At 30.9% G+C, this 17,494-nt stretch overlaps 1 protein-coding gene across 1 annotated transcript in view; it reads left to right on the top strand.

Moving 5' to 3' along the window:
* The window catches only part of LOC118182704 (voltage-dependent calcium channel type A subunit alpha-1-like), a 454,834-nt gene that overhangs the window by 236,059 nt on the left and 201,281 nt on the right, over positions 1 to 17,494 (top strand). The window contains exons 15-19 of the mRNA XM_085811365.1: positions 9,370 to 9,482; positions 10,849 to 10,958; positions 12,221 to 12,352; positions 13,467 to 13,539; positions 16,939 to 17,056. Of these exons, the coding sequence (XP_085667491.1) occupies positions 9,370 to 9,482; positions 10,849 to 10,958; positions 12,221 to 12,352; positions 13,467 to 13,539; positions 16,939 to 17,056 (546 nt within the window). The remainder of the gene's footprint in view (positions 1 to 9,369; positions 9,483 to 10,848; positions 10,959 to 12,220; positions 12,353 to 13,466; positions 13,540 to 16,938; positions 17,057 to 17,494) is intronic.

Raw genomic sequence — 17,494 nt, 5'->3', positions numbered from 1 at the left:
GAAATACAAACGGTAAAACTCTACAAAATTACATCTTAAGCCATCCTGTTGTTATTTACACACCGGACGAATACACTTATCGCCCGGACAGAATAGAATATTCTGACATTCTGGATATTGTCTTGTCCACCACAACTATCCCTATCACGCTTGAAGTATTGCACGAACTATCCTCGGATCACTTACTGATCATTGCTACTTTAGGAGCGAACAAAAATAATACTGCTTCCACTAGGAAAATTACTGACTGGCAGTGCTATGAACTCTTCATGAAAGACAGTGTTCTTGATGTCAGAAATTTGAACTGTGTTGATAACATCGACTCTGCAGTATCCTCATTTACCTCAAAAATTCAAAGGGCTATTGAAAATGCTAGTGATACAGTTGTAAATACAAACACGCTCTTCCGACTGCCGCCTAAAATACGTCAAATGATGAGGCATAGAAATCGCCTCAGAAAAATTTACAACCTTACCTGGGATCCTGTCGCCAAAAGGGCGATAAATCGCCTAAATCGGGACATCAAAACTGCTGTGAAGCAACACAAGGACGAACTTTGGTTTGAAAAAATGTGCAACTTAGATTTCCATGACGGATCTCTTTGGACTTTAATAAAAAACCTCAAAGCAAATTTTGTTACCAATCGTCCCATCTTCCACAACGGAGTTGTTGCCTTTTCAAATGAAGATAAAGCAAATGTTTTCGCCTCGCATTTGGAACTACAATTTATGCCAAATGATTGGCCTGTGGATAGAAACTTTGAACTTTTCACCCTTACTCATGTGAAAGATTGGCTAAATGCCCCCACAGCACGAAATATTCCCAAATTTGCTACCCCTGTAGAAGTGTCTCAAATTATTAAAAAACGCAAATCACGCAAAGCTCCCGGAAATGATGGCATTTCTAATACTGCAGTTAAAATGTTACCTCCCTGTGCAGTAGCAAATTTCACTAGCATTTTAAATGCGTGTTTATTTAACTCCTACTTTCCACAGCAGTGGAAAAGTGCAAAAATTATTTTAATTGCTAAACCTGGAAAGGACCACACGAAACCAGATGGCTATCGACCTATTAGTCTCCTGCCTGTGCTCGGAAAAATTTATGAGCGCATTATTCTCTCACATATGCAATCCTATCTAAACATGTTGCCTCCGGAACAATTTGATTTCCGCCAGCACCTTTCTACTACGAAGCAATTGTTACGCATTACTGACTTTTGTGGCTCTGCTTTGCATAACAAACAAAGTGTTGCTCTTCTCATGTTGGACGTGGCGAAAGCCTTCAACCGCATCTGGCATGAGGGGCTCATATCCAAATTAATTACTGCTAACGTGGACCGAGAAATGATCTTGACAATTCACTCCTTCATTACAAACCGGACTTTTTGTGTTTGTGTGAACGGTGCTATCTCCTCATCTAGAAATATCCATAGCGGTATTCCACAAGGGTCAGTTCTAGGACCTTATATGTATCTATTTTATGCTGCTGACTTTCCTCAAGCATCTCATAATAACGCTATTTTGGCCTGTTATGCAGACGATACTGCCCTGGCAGTAAAGTATGTTAATATGAATCACGCCATCAAAAAACTACAAGATGTCATTCCTAGCATTGAAGGATGGTGCGTGCAATGGAAAGTCCAAATAAATGCAGCCAAATCTCAACTTCTCATCATACGCAGAAATAAAAGGAACACACCTGTCAAAAGAGGACTTTATCTATTTAACGAAATTGTTCCAATTGTTCCCCAAGCCAAGTACCTCGGAGTGATTATAAATGATCACTTAACGTGGACTAACCATATAAATTACATCAGGGATAAGGCCTTACAAATTATCAAATGTCTTTTCCCAATTATTGGTAAATACTCCACTCTCGACCTGGGAAAAAAGCAGCTCATCTACACGTCTGCAATCAGACCGAACATGACTTACGCCTCCCCAGCATGGGCCACCCTGACCAAAACTGACCTCAATAAATTATGTGTTGTGCAGAACCGCTATCTCAGGATTATTACGAATGCTCATTATTTCGTGACAAATAAGTGTCTGCAAGATGACCTCAAGATTGACCCCTTAGATAAGTTCATCGCGAAGCAAAATCGGAATTTCTTCAGAGAAGCACAGGACTGCAATCATATGCGTCAATTTAACCTCTTTGAATATGAAATATTGCACGAAGACAGGCACCTTAGACCATTTACTGCATTTATCCTCAATGAAAATCAGAACTTTCCAACCTAAGTTTTTACCCTGTGTTTACTTGGAAAACTGAAATGCTTAAAGTTAAGCAGCCACTATCGGGGTCAAGGCACGGGAGGGTGACCTCCCACATGACTACGAACTAAAGTCTTCTACTGCTTACTGTAGATCTCTCACTGCTCCTATTGGTTTGAAATTTCTTTTATTTTATTTAATTTAACTTCTAGTTTACTGGAAAATATGTTTTTATGTCTCTGCAATTGAATATTTTGTAAATAGCAAATTTTCATGATTTTCGCATACATCTCAACAGCCAATCATAAGACGTCTACTAAGAGATATCTTTGACTGCTTCTGCTGGACTCCCTGCGTAATTTTACTTTGTAAATACATATTTTATTTTTATATATAGCCTTTCTAATCGTGAGAAAAATGCACTTTGATGTGTTTATGCACTGAATATTTGTAAAAATGCACACTGTACCTGAAACTTGGACCAGCATCTCTCCAGGCTACCAGACGCCGCTATAGCCTCACGTGACAAAGTAGTCACACCCTCTCTCATTTTGCATCCTGTCCTCCGGACACACTCTTGCATTTGCTATACCTGCAATGTACTTTTTAATTCATGACAGCCGGTATACAGCTTGCTATCTGCAAGCTACACATGGCAATAGTGGGAAAAGGAAAGGAAAGGAAAATCCGAATTATTCTGAAACTTAATCCCATTCTGTATGTTATTTTTGATTGGTTATTTATTGTGTCTTGTTTATGATTTGTTAAACCATGATCTGGTATAAAGTTATATATATGACCTCTGTAACCGCTTATCCTTGCTTGCATTTACTATCTGTGCTTGTATTACTCTGCTTGTACTTAACATTGCTTGTGTTTCTTTGCATGTAACACTGCGTGTATCTCTGCGTATCTCAATAATAAATATTTGCTTTGCGAACCATGGCATTTTCTATGTTTAATAGCAGAGTGTGGTTCCTTCAAAAGTTAGAATTCGCTGATATTTTCCCTAATTGAACCTTCAGTGTAATAATTTATCGTTTGCGGGATTTCGATTTGGTGTTTCGTGAATGATGGCTTTTTCCGGAAGTGAAAGGGAAGCTTTTGGTGTAGCGCCATTTGACGGTGTTAATAACTTTACTGTTTGTGTCGAAGAGTTCAAGCAGTATTTACGGCAAGGGAATTGGATACATTTTTGGAAACAGAAGCAATAGCTGACAGAGTTGCAGATGTTTTGAAATCAAAAAAGGCTTATGCCTTAGTACTTGCGCTTCTAAGTGATAATGTTATTGCTTCTCTTCAACGTGAAGACACGGCATGTAAAATATGGAAGAAACTACAAGCTACATATAGCGCTAAATGTGCAGTGAGTCCAATTTTAACGCGCAAACGTCTAGCTACCATAAGGAAATCCAAGGATGTGTCAATGAGACAGCATATCGACAGCATAATGAACCTGGTGAGCAGTCTATGTGTCTCTGGCTCTGAGGTAAGCGACTTTGATATTATTATTTACATTTTAATGTCTTTGCCAAAGGAATATGAAAATATTAAGGCATCTCTGGAAAATCAACCAAGTAATAATTTGAGTTTAGATTTAGTTACAAGTAGACTTATTGATTGCGAATCTCTTATCTTTGATTATAAAAATGAAAATAAGTATTCTAAACCAAATACGGGTAACTCTGTTTTTATTAGTGCTCGTAAGGAATTGTTTTGTACTTACTGTAAAAGAAAAGGACATTCTGTTAAATTTTGTAGGTTAAAGAACTGTGTCTGTCATAACTGTGGGAAAACTGGTCATTTCAAAAGTGAATGTTTTGATAATTCTAAAAAGCAGGCAAATTCAAATAGTAATAAGTATGCATCACCTGCAATATCTTTTATGGCTGGAAATCTTGTGCATGATCAATTTATTATTGATTCTGGTACAACTTCTCATATGTCTTCTCACAAGGAATGGTTTACCTCAATTAAGCCTAAGACTGGAACTGTTAAGTGCGCATCTAAATCGGCAGTTTTAGAAGTAGAAGGAATTGGTGATATTTGCAGTAAAACTAAGAATGGTGTTGAAATAATGTTAAAAGATGTTCTTTACGTTCCAAAATTAAACGGACAATTAATTTCTGTCAAAAATATTGAAGCAGCAGGTTTGAGAATAATTTTTAAAAATGAAATAGTTTATATTGAAAACAAAAACAAGCGTTTTGGATTTGGATATTTGGACAAATGCGGACAATATTTTAGTGATTTTTCACCAAATTTATTTACAGCTTTAACAGTAAAGAATGATGATTTATGGCACAGAAGATTAGGGCACTGCTGTGATCAAAAATTAAAACTAATGAATCTTCCTGCAAAAGAATCTTTTTGTGAAGTATGTGTTCGTGCCAAACAAAGTGCTTTGCCTACAGGAAAGGGTCCTCGCATAAAAGAATCCAAACCACTTATAACTATACACACTGATATATGTGGTCCAATAGAACCTCAAACAGTCCATGGGGAAAAGTATTTCATGACTATAATTGATGACTACTCGCGATTTATGAAAATCAGACTGCTTAAAAGAAAAAGTGACATTGCTAATGAACTCAAGCTGTTCTTTAAATTGAATCCAACTGTTACAAAACTGCGCTGTGACAATGCCAAAAAATATGTCAGTGGAGATGCATGATGTTGCTAAAAGAGCAAGTGTAAAAGTAGATCCCGCTCCTCCCTGTACACCTTTTCTAAATGGTGTTGCTGAACGAGCAAATAGAACTGTACTGGAAAAAGCTAGAGCAATGATACTTGAGGCAAAATTACCAAAATTCCTTTGGGGTGAAGCAGTACTTACGGCTGCTTACATAAATAATCGACTCCCAAATCCCAAATAGTTCGATTGACAATCGTGTTCCTTATTTTCTGAAGTATGGTGAAAATCCTGATTTAACAAACATTCGTGTATTATTTGGCTGTGATGCTTATACTCTAGTGCCACCATCGCAAAGAAAGAAACTAGATGAAAAATATGTCAGAATGATATTTGTAGGTTAACCCAAAATGGGATATCGTTTAATGATTCCGGAAACAAGACGCATTGTTGTTTCCAGAAGTATTAAATTTAATGAAGAAAAGAAGAAAGTTGAAAATCAAAAATATATTCCCGATAGTTCTGATTTAAGTGAAAATGACAATGATGACATTAAAAATGAAGACAAATCAATTTCAGACACTGATAACGGCGAATTAAATGCTGCAAATAAGAAGGAGGAACAAAGAAAATCTTCAAGAGAAAAGAAACAGCCAGTTAGGCATCCTGATCCTGAGATTTACCTAGTAATGTTTGCGCTACAAGACACTCTGACATTTGAAGATATTGTAAATCTACCACAAGTAGAACAAGAACCATGGAAAAGAGCTATGGACGAGGAAATGAAATCTATGGAAGATAACGACGTCTGGGACCTACAAAGTTTACCCCCTGATAAAAGAGCCATTTCCTTCAAATGGGTTCTACGTAATAAAACGAGATTGAACTTACAAAGCCAGGCTTGTTGGTCGTGGCTTTATGAAAAAGGAAGGCGTAGATTATACAGAAACGTTTTCTCCAGTGATTAGTATGTGCTCTTTACGTTTAATCCTGGTAATTATCAATAATGAAGGTTTGCAAACTTTTACTTTAGATGTCAAGACAGCTTTCTTGAACGGTAAGTTAGATGAAATCATCTACATGGACCAGTCAAAAGGATATGATGATATGAGTGGTAAGAAGTGTAAACTTAAAAAGAGTTTATATGGTCTTAAACAGTCTCCTCGAAAATGGTATCAGGAATTTCTTAATTTTGTTATTAAATTTGATTTTAAGCAATTGGACTCTAAACCATGTATTTTCATCAGAAATTTAAATTGTAAGTAAGTAATTATGGCTCTTTATGTAGATGACTTATTAATTGCAGGTTCGGATGTAAAAGAAACAAATATTATAATATCATTGTTGTCTAGTGAATTTCAAATGTCAAAATCTGAAAGGGTCTCAGAATTTTTAGGTATTAGACTGAAATTTGAGCCTGATTGTTTATATTTAGATCAGAAACCATATATTGAAAAATTACTTGATAAATTTAAAATGTCTGATTGTAAAACAGCCCAAACTCCCATTCAACCAAAATCTACAGCAGCTGATTTTCAGAAAGTAAATGTATTTCATGGCCCATACAAAGAATTAATTGGATATATCACAAGGCCTTTACTTAGCATATATCACAAGGCCAGATATTGTTTTTGCAGTAAATTGCTTAAGCCAACTGCAGGAGCATCCTACTGATGTTGCCTGGTGTGCTCTAAAAAGAATTCTTAGGTACTTGAAAAACACCTTAAATTTAAAATTGATATACAAAAAGGGTGATTTGGAAAGGGCAAACTTATGTTTATATATAGATGCAGATTGGGGTAGAGATACTCAAGATAGGAAATCAATCACTGGTTACTTTATAATGTTTTCAAACTGTCCTATTATGTGGTGCTGTAACAAGCAAAAGTGTATTGCACTTTCATCAACAGAAGCTGAAATAATTGCTTTATGTAAAGGTATTCAAGATGTTTTATGGATAAAAAATGTAGTAAATTAAATTTCCAGTGTTAAAAATGCTTATATTTTTGAGGATAACCAGTCATGTATTAAAAGTATTGTTAATGAAAACTTTTCAGGTAGGTTGAAACATATAGATATAAAATTAAAGTTCACTCGTAAGACTGTTAAGGAAAATAATATTCGAATTGAATATGTACAGTCAGGTTTACAAATTGCTGGTGTAATAACTAAGGCTTTGTCCAAAACAAAATTCTATGAACTGTTATCATTGAGCTGTTTAAAAATTGTGTAATTCTTTGTTTTGTATAATGTGTGATTAAGGAGGAGTGTTGAGATATTTGTAATCACATTCTTATTGGTTAATAGAAGTATAGCTTTCTGTCACATCCGATACATTCATTAGTTTTCAGCCAGGTCCGAATTATTCTGAAACTTAATCTCATTCTGCATGTTATTTTTGATTGGTTATTTATTGTGTCTTGTTTATGATTTGTTAAACCATGATCTGTTATAAAGTTATATATATGACCTCTGTAACCGCTTATCCTTGCTTGTACTTACTTATCTGTGCTTGTATTACTTTGTTTGTACTTATCATTGCTTGTGTTTCTTTGCATGTAACAATGTGTGTATCTCTGCGTATCTCAATAATAAATATTTGCTTTGCGAACCATGGCATTTTCTATGTTTAACAAGTTTAATATTTATTGAACAAATTTTTTACAATTTGCTTGCTCTTATAGGAGATCAAACTGCTGATATGAAATAATATCTGTGTTTTTATGAACACATTTAAATAAAACTCATGTTTATATTTTATATATGCTGTCAAATGCCACAATAACAAACCTGGCTTACAGCAATTCCCAGATATAATGAATGGACATGTTGGTCCCCTCCAGTTTCCTCTGTGCATAATGTTATGGAATCTCCAAGAGTGTGAAAATTGGATATAACAAACTATATAAATACCTTTGATATGTTGAAACTTTTGTTTTGTTTTTTTGTATTTTTTAATATTTTTTCCCGAATGTTTAGAAGTTTCAATGAAAAAATTACAAACTAGTAAAATCATCTACATTTAGGATATTAAGATCCACCTTCCTAATTCCATCCATAAAAGAAAACAATCTTATTTTATCTTCACCCCACTTTTCTCTGTGTTATGATTAAAGGTTAGCAGGTGTGACATGTAACTGTAGGACAATGAGGATATAATAAGTGTATCTTAGGACATCATGTACATTGTCGGCGAACCAAAAAAGTGTAAATGGATTCTCTGATTCCATTCAAATTCTTTGTCTGAGTTGCCAGACAGATCTTATTTTAAGCTGCTATTATGATGAGAATTTTCAAATTCCCATTATTCAGAGAAAGAGGAAACAGTGAATCTCATGTGCTTGCAGTTTTTTAGTTGATTCTTTTTTTAGGGAATGGAAAGTTTTAACTTTTATTGATTTGCTTTGTTTGAGTATGAAAGTTTTCCCCTTCTGTTCTTCGAATAGGTGTTTGTGTTCTTTAGGTCTTTTGCAAAATATAAGATATTCATTATAAAGGTAACTTAATCTTTGTTCCTATCAAGTCTGTAAATATTTGGCTAATATTAAGAAACCTACAAGTGTATTCTGTAGCATTTGCAAAGTTAAGATGCAGAAAATTTATGGAATATTCTTAAAATAGTATGTATTTTACAACTATATGGAAGAATTCCAAATGTTGATTAACAAGTAATTAATTATGCAAGCTTTTTGATACTAAAATGGCTTACAAATTTAGGAAGCAAAAAAGGAAATTTCATCTTCAGTAAAAGAAAAACCTGTAAAAAATTGTATTGCTAAATTTAGGCAGATTCAAAGAATCCAAGTCACCTTTGACTTCCTTCATTCATAAATATTAAGACACTTTTGATCACTGCAAACTACTACTTGAGCAAATATTTTCCCAAAGTGTTTAATTATAGTGTTGCATTTGCTATTTCAATTTCTTTGACAAACAACTTCAGTTATTATACATCTAAAATAGGTTTTTACCTAATCATATGTCTGTTTCCTTTGATAACTTTTTTTTTATATTTATATTTATTTTCAATGTAAATATATGTAGCAGTATTTATTTTTTTTAATAATTTTTGAGTAAAAAAGCTATTTAGTTTTTCGAAACATTGTACATTAATCTCAGTGATGATAATAATATCTAATAGCTATGATATCTAATAGTAATGATAATATTATCTAATAGCTATTTAGTTTTTTTGAGGCAGAGAGTAAAAAGCTATTTAGTTTTAAGTGATGGTTCAGATTTGAGGTACGATTTTAAAATGGTATTATGATCCTCAAAAGTCAAAGACACTTTTGCCATTTTATTTGATTATCCCATAACATAACCTTCATGTGAAAAATAACATCTTTTGGAAGAACATCAGGCTTCATGCAACACGTTAATACGGAATTATGTATTTTATGTTTCTTTAAATGCTTAATGTTTATTTATTTTATGTTCATTGAATATCTATCATATTATTATCTTATAAAATATATGTAATTGGAGAATATTTTAATGAATTATATTTTTATTTTGTAGACTATGCAGAATTTGTATTTTTGGGACTTTTCATCTGTGAAATGTTTATTAAAGTTTATGCCCTCGGGCCTCGCCTATACTTCGAATCTGCCTTCAACAGATTTGATTGTGTTGTAAGTTGTTGAATTTTTTTTTCATTTTATCTGTATTTATCAAATGTTCCTGTGTGCTCAATCTCTTTTTAATATTTTACATTATCTATAAATGTTAATTCCATCATGTGCATACCTTAATTTTGTATAAAGAAGTTTTATTTTCCATATACATTTAAAGATACTGTGTCTTGTAATCACATGTTTCAACTGTTTGTTGGTACACTTAATCTTCAAAGTCTTATGAATAATAGATGAACAAATTCCGTATATTCCTAATTTTAAATCTGATTTTTCATGGTTAGTGTAATTTCTTAAAATGTATTAACCCAATTTTTCACTGTGCACAAATCTTTCTCTAGAATACATTTTTCAACCTAATTAATTACCTTCTATAAAATTACAGTGTAATTAATTAGGCAGAAGTTAAAATTAATCATCTTTCACTTTAAAGACAAATACGTTAGAAGCATTAAAATATTTGCTTCTATCTTTGTTAATGTTTGGAAATATGACTGTATAAACTCATTTTGGGATAAAATATAAATGCACAATTTATATGTAATATTTAATAAGTAACTATGTATTAAATTGACTGCTATTTGAAAAAGTAAATATGTGAACTCATTTTGAGATGAAACATAAAAAATTTTCTTTACTTATTATACAATGCATTTTTATGGGCGTAAGGTTTAATAAATAAATACATAGTTCATTGCAATTCGGAAAAATAACTATCTGAATTTTATGAGAAGGAAAGATGGATATAGAAGTTGGACTTGTGAGAGAAAAATAAAATTTTAGTATTATTATTTTTCTCTCAATTTTTCAAAATATTTAATATTTTTTAGTTTCTTTTTCAAAATAATATAATATTATAAATAATGAGTTGCACTTAAACACTGAATTCTATCAAAATTGCGTATATTACATATTATGCTACTGTTATTTTAATTTGAAGTAAGACTACAAGTAATTCTAAGATATAAAAGTTTTACTTTGTTATTAGCCAAAAGCAGTGTTGTAAAGGTTTTAAATATAAAATATGCCAGCAATGAAAGAGATTTTGGTAAAAATTCCTGTAGGAATACAGTATTTTTATTGCAGAGTCGCTAAAGGGGACAATGATGAGATGTGTTTGTTACACAGCCTGTTAACAATGCTGAAGCTGTGCAGTTCTCTGAGAATGTAAATAAAATAAGAAATGTAATGAGAAATTGACCATAAATTTGAAGAAAGAAATAATATTTTGTCTGCTGTGCCCATCTGCATGCCTGGGGTAGCCTATTTTGGCGATGTAATGCATTGCCTCATGGATAGTTATGGAAGTATTTGGAATAAACCATTTAATGTTTCACTTCAGTTTTAAATGTTTTTGTTATTCTAGGTTATATGTGGAAGTATATTTGAAGTCATCTGGTCCAGTTATAGAGAAGGTTCATTTGGTCTTTCAGTACTCAGAGCGTTAAGACTTCTCAGGATCTTTAAAGTGACAAAGTGAGTTGATTCCTGAATATTTAAAAATACCTTTACCTTTTCCAAATGTCTTTGTTATGTAAAGATTCATTAAAGCCTATACTATATTCATTATTCTATTTTTCTGTATTTCTTGACAATCTTTTTTCATTCCCTTTTAAATAGAAATAAAGGTGTTTCCTTAGTTCATTGATCATTGTAAAAGATATAGTAATCTATTGATCTATTGTTTTTGATTAGTTGGTTATTTTTTATATTATGTTGCTAAAATTAGTTGTTTTAATCATTTTTTTTTCCTACCATTTTATCGTCAGTTCGAATATGAAAGCTGCTTTTTATTTTATGAAGCTGTTATCATTGATTATGAACCCATTGAAATTTTATGGGTTATTAAATTAATTAATAAATGATTTTCATTTATGTATTCTCAATTATTTGTATGTATATTCATATTTAAAGATAGCCTTTTAGCGACATCATCCAATAAATAAATAAATAATAATTTAAGAAATAAATAATAAGCATTCGAGAAATAATAAACTAATTAAAAGCAGAAGATTGTATACTACGTCATTACCAAAGAAACATGTAAAGATTGACAGTATCGAATTATTCTTTGAAATATTTAGCATATATCATAGAAATAATAGAAAAAGTGATGTATATGTCAGAAACTATTAGAAACATGAAGCTATTTAGTAGATTTTATCTTATTGCTTGATTTTCTATAGATTATATGACTATCTGTAAATGAACCCATTCTAAGTCTACCTCATTTGTACTTTTAGCTTTATTTATTTATTTTTAATCTGCAACCTATATTTTCACTCTATTGAATATCCTTTGTCAAACTGGAACCTGATTTCAAGGACCTAAATTTCATGTGACAATTGCCTATATTTAATTTTAATAGTGTTTGTAATTTGATTAGCATTATACATCTCATTTATATTTAAAATTTGAGCTTTTGAGTAAACTATATGTTTTGGCTATTCTTGAATACAAATTAGTATTTTTACTTTGTCTGTGTGCATATAATGGTTGTTGAATGTATATACTGCAATATTAAGAAAAATATAAACTTAAAATATGAAATCTAAGTAATTCTAAATGTCTAAAAAGTTTAAGTTTCTGAATTTTTGCATATAATTTGCATTATAAAAATGCATTAAAATCACAATGCACATTTATTTATATGTTGTCCAATATTCTACACAGCACAAAATTTTATTACTATTCTGTAATAAATTACGTTCTGATAATAAATTTCTTGTTCTTTTTAGGTACTGGGCTTCTCTGCGCAATCTTGTTATATCCCTTCTGAGCAGCATGCGTTCCATTCTCAGTCTGTTGTTCCTTTTGTTTCTTTTCATCCTAATATTTGCACTTTTAGGAATGCAACTTTTTGGAGGCGCGTAAGTATATATATATATATATTTTTTTCCTTTCAAAAATGACGGATTCTACAACATACTGAGCCTTATAAAATCTTGATTTGAGCAATTATGTTTATTGCATTTGTAAATAATTTTATCTCCTGTGAATGAATTATTTTAAAATCTTGCTAACTTTTTGTATTCAGGATTTGAATTTTAAACAGAGATTTTTAATTCATGTCTCATTATCTGCTAACAAGAAGAATAGAAGAACACTGCTTTAAACAAATTTTGTACAGTCTTTAAGGGCATTTACACTTCAAAAGCTTAACCTCTTTTTCTTTTGAATAGGCATACACATTTAGACTAAAATATATTTACTTTTTAAGTTTGCAAAGCACACCATGCTTAAGTTCTTAAATACTTATCTTTTGGTAATTATTAAATAGCTGTTTTTTAAACATATGGATTTAATTCAATATTTGGTTTTTGTTATTTTTAGTTTTTTTACATTATTTCATTGCATCCTCTTTTTTGGGGAGGAGGGGGGGGGCAAATCAACTTTTAGAGGAAATATTAAAAATGTTATACACCAAGATTCTTACGAATCAGGAAATTCATTGTAGCTCTTCTTTCAGCAAGAATATTTGTAGTTGGAATTCATTATGATTTTATGCGGAATGGATAAATATGATGTGCAGAAACACAAAAATAAACAGGTTTTTAGTTTAATAACATCTAAATTTTATTTTAAACTTGCAAAAAGTTTGTTTATTAGCATACAGAAAACCATTATTGATTCATAATAAAATTTTGATGACTTATAAAAGTGATATTAATTCATTCTGAAAGAAAAATTGTAGGAACCTGTTTTGATGAAATATTAAAAATTTCAACTGTACTAATTTTGGTATGTAAATCAGTTTTAATTTTCTAGGAAATGCAAATAAAATTCAATTTAAATAACCTGTAGAAACCAAGCTGTGAAATTTTATACATATGCTCTGAATTGGTATTTTTATTATTTTTATGCAAATTAAATAGTCATATTATATATCATTCAAGTATAAATTACATTTTTATATTTAGTTTCTATTCTGTGATCAAGTATATTACATTTGAATTTTAACTATGAATTTTTTATTTTTTGCAGTTTTAATTTTGAAGAGAGAACGCCTCCAGAAAACTTTAATTCCTTTCCTATTGCCTTGCTCACTGTGTTTCAGGTAAAAAAAAAAAAAAAAAAGTATTTTGTTGCATAAAATTTATCTGTACCAAACAGCATAAGTAGTATCTGTGAAGATCTTGCTTCATAAAAAATTCTTTTTTGGGGGGAAGGCTTTTTTCAGTCTTTTGAATCCATATTTTATAATGCAGTACATTATTTTGCATATTCATAGAACTTCTGGAAACTCACACAGAGGTCAGCTTTTCAGGAATTTTTTTTAATCTCCTTGTTGCACTTTGCTAATTTTCTAAACAATTTTTATGCAAAATTTGACTTCTAACCCATTAACTGCCAAATTTTTTTCTCTCAATTTACAATTATTTCTGGGTGTCTAGATTGACATAGAGATCGGAAATTGGAACGCAAATAGAATATAGATGGAATCTGCCATGCAGCCCCGAATGGAGATCTACATTCAAGTAGCCCTCATTGGAAAATAAAATTCACATTGACAATAGATAGTCAGTAAATATATTCTAAAACCATTAGAGAACACGCCAATACACAGGAGTTGGAAATGATGTACATAATAATATGACATACCGTATTTTGAAAATGTTGAAATCTTGAAATTAACAAAAACTTTACTTCTTCTCACAAATACTCTCCATCTCACTCATTTAACAACTACTACTCAGCAACTCATGTAAAAGCTTGAGAAAGGTTTAAACAACAATGTAAAAAAGTAAGCATTGTTGCCAACCTAATTAAAGTTACCAAATTTCCACTACTAAGACAAATCCACAAATGTGGATCATGGCAGTTAATAGGTTAAGAGGCATAAATGTTTTGAATTCGGTGAGTAAAGAAAATTACTAAGAATAGTTATACTTTTCATATACTGCTGGAAATGTTTCCATCATTTCAAGGGCATTTTCATGAAGAATAATCAGCTGCCTGAAAAGCTTTTCCTGGGCTAACGTCAACCCTCCCATGACATTGTCCTTAACTTTCTTTTTAAAAATTGGATTTATAGTCTGTCTTTCAGAAGCAAGTTGCTGATGAATTATTACCAGCCTATCAAAAATCATCAGTTTTAAATCTTCAGAAATTGAATTTTTTATGGTATTTTATTGAATTCTTTTCTGCTTATGCAGTCCCCCCCAATTCATATGCATTTATTACAAGTAATAATTTCTTTTAAATATATCTAATACGGATACTGCATGACTTCCTCGTACAGCCTCTTAAACTGTGCACATTTTTGCAGCACTTCATTTAAATTTATTTCCATAAATTATTCAAACTTAATTAAAAGTTCTCTCAAGGCAAGTTGAAAATGACATTAAAAATTGCAAATTTTGAAATTAATTATCACGATAAATTTTTGTCATATGGGAGTTAAACTTCTTATAATTATATATTTTTATAATAATGAGTATAAAAGCTTCCCAAATGTAAGTATAGGAACCAGGAGACCACATTAAAAATTAAATTTCATTATTTGTGAAAAATTATACTTTTTCCCTAAGTTTGAAATTACTAAAATATGAATATTTTCATTGTTTAAAACAATTGTAATTGGAAGTATATGATTATTATCAATGATTGCAAAAATAAAGGCCACATAAGGACTTTTAAGCATAGTACTTGGATGGGTATATATATATATATATAATTAAAAGCTAGGTCGTAAGTACAATATTAAAAAGACCAATTTGGTCTAAAAAATTTTTGTGCAATATGCTGCAAAATTAAGGAAATGAGAACATTGTAGTGAGCTCGCCAAAAAGTTACCAGGAGCTGTGGCTCCAAGAAAAAGTTCAACACAGTTTTTTAAAAAAATAATGACATTGAAGGGTGAAAAATTAGGCTACATGCGAAATAAAATGTAAAATATAAAACACAGTAAAATACAAATCATTGGAAACAAGTTAATGGCAAAAAATACAGTAAAAAACCTATTGATGTGACAAGTTAAAACATATAAAAAGTCAATCGATGGAATAAGTTAAAACAAATAAAAACATATAAAAATTATAAAGCAGAAAATAGTAAATTAGCTCAATTGGAGGTCCAATCTGGCTTTTCAAGAGAAATTTCTGGTTAAACGTCGAACCAAGTTAACTCCATTACGCGTTTCGCCGAAACAGACAATTGAAATTTTTGCGTTACGAAATTTTTAATTAATTAGAGAATTGTGCTAGAAAATTTTTTTAGTCTCAATTTTCTGTTCCAATTTCCCGACGCGTCTGCATAAAATGATATATATATATATATATATGTTGGTTCTACTGATTGTAAGAAAAGAAAGATGCACAACTAGATGTTATAGCAGTCTCATATACAAAGTTTCAGTATTCTATAGCTAATTGTTTTTGAGTTATGCAAGATACATTTGTGTGTATATACAGATAGGACAAAAAAATCCGTTTTGAACCCAGTTTGGAAAAAAGTCCTTTATTCCTTTATACAGTGTAAAACTTCAATTATGTAACTTCAATCATCGTCATGTAACATTTCTTCTGATATTCTGTTAATCGGGAAGTTCTGCTTTTTCTTACAATAACCAAAAACAGATTTGCAAGTCGTCATCATCACAAAATTTGATAGTTGAGTATAAATTATGCCAAGCATTTAAAAACATATATTTGCTAGACACTTTTTTTTTCATCATCTTGCACAACTCCACAATATCAGATTTTATATTAACATATTTCTAGCATTCTTGGATGGTCTTTCTTTAACACTTTTTAAAAAGCTGCTTGATATCTGAACTCCAGTGCATGCAAAATCGTGATATCCATTGGCTAACTGACGGATGTACAGTTAGTTTTTAGTTAGTTTTTCCGAAATGAGTAAAATGCAGAAGTTGTTATCATGTACTAAAAGTATAATTTTTATGAGATAAATAATAGATGGACCAAAATGATAAGCTGCTTCAAATCAGTAAATTAAGTGAAGCACATAATGTACTATGTAACTGGACTTAGGCTCCTTGGAATCTAATTCTTTTTCCTATACCAACAAAAGAAAACTAGTATAAGCAATATCTCATTCCAAATAAATATGTCTTGTGGTTTTACTTATTCTTTTGGTCAGATAGAAGAACACTAGCACCCACAAACACTTCAAGGTCTTTCAAGGATATTTTAATTTCAAAATTTGCAGTTTTTGATGTCATTTTCAACTTGTCTCGAAGGACCGTTTAATTAAGTTAATATAATTTGAGGAAAGAAATCTAAATGAAATGCAGCAAAATATGTGTATAATTTAATACGCTGTACAAGGAAGGCATATGGCATGTAATGTGCACATCAAATTTTGTATTATCTAAACATATTGCTTGCTCAGTATTAAAAAATAATTTTTTAGAGTGCATTTTCTATTAACTTATAATTGTTATATTTTTGCCAAATTTAAAAACTCATAACTGATTTTAGTTGTACTTTTCTAGATTTTAACTGGGGAAGACTGGAATGAAGTTATGTACAGTGGGATACAATCTCAAGGAGGAATTCATGGGGGAATGATATATAGTTTATATTTTATAATTCTAGTCCTGTTTGGTAACTGTATCCTTTTGTAACGAAAAGTTTAATTTGCAATTTCAGTTTTATTAGTTTTTCAGTTTTGAACATTTTAAGAATACATACTGTTAGAATTTTGGGAAAGAGCAATGTAATTTTCATGTATATTGTTTTTGATTTTACAGCATTATTTCTAGTTAACTATATTGTGATGCTTATCCATTTACATTAATTTTTAAATGTGAATTTAATATTTACCTTTATAGTTTATCATATTGCTATTTATATTATTGTAATCTATGTTAGCAGCAAAAAAGATGGCTTGTTGGATATCATGTGTTATTTCAAGCAAAGATAATCACAACCATTTTTTTTCTTTATGACATATTTAAATTTTAACACTGTTACATTTTTAGAAATCAGACTTTCCTTTTTATGTTCTATTGGTAATATACTAGATTAGAAGAATCAGTAGAAATTTGC

This window comes from Stegodyphus dumicola, chromosome 2 (genome assembly GCF_044657685.1).
Source record: "Stegodyphus dumicola isolate Sdum_Otavi_A_Nest chromosome 2, ASM4465768v1".
Taxonomy (NCBI): domain Eukaryota; kingdom Metazoa; phylum Arthropoda; class Arachnida; order Araneae; family Eresidae; genus Stegodyphus; species Stegodyphus dumicola.
This window is presented reverse-complemented; position numbering and strand designations above follow the sequence as displayed.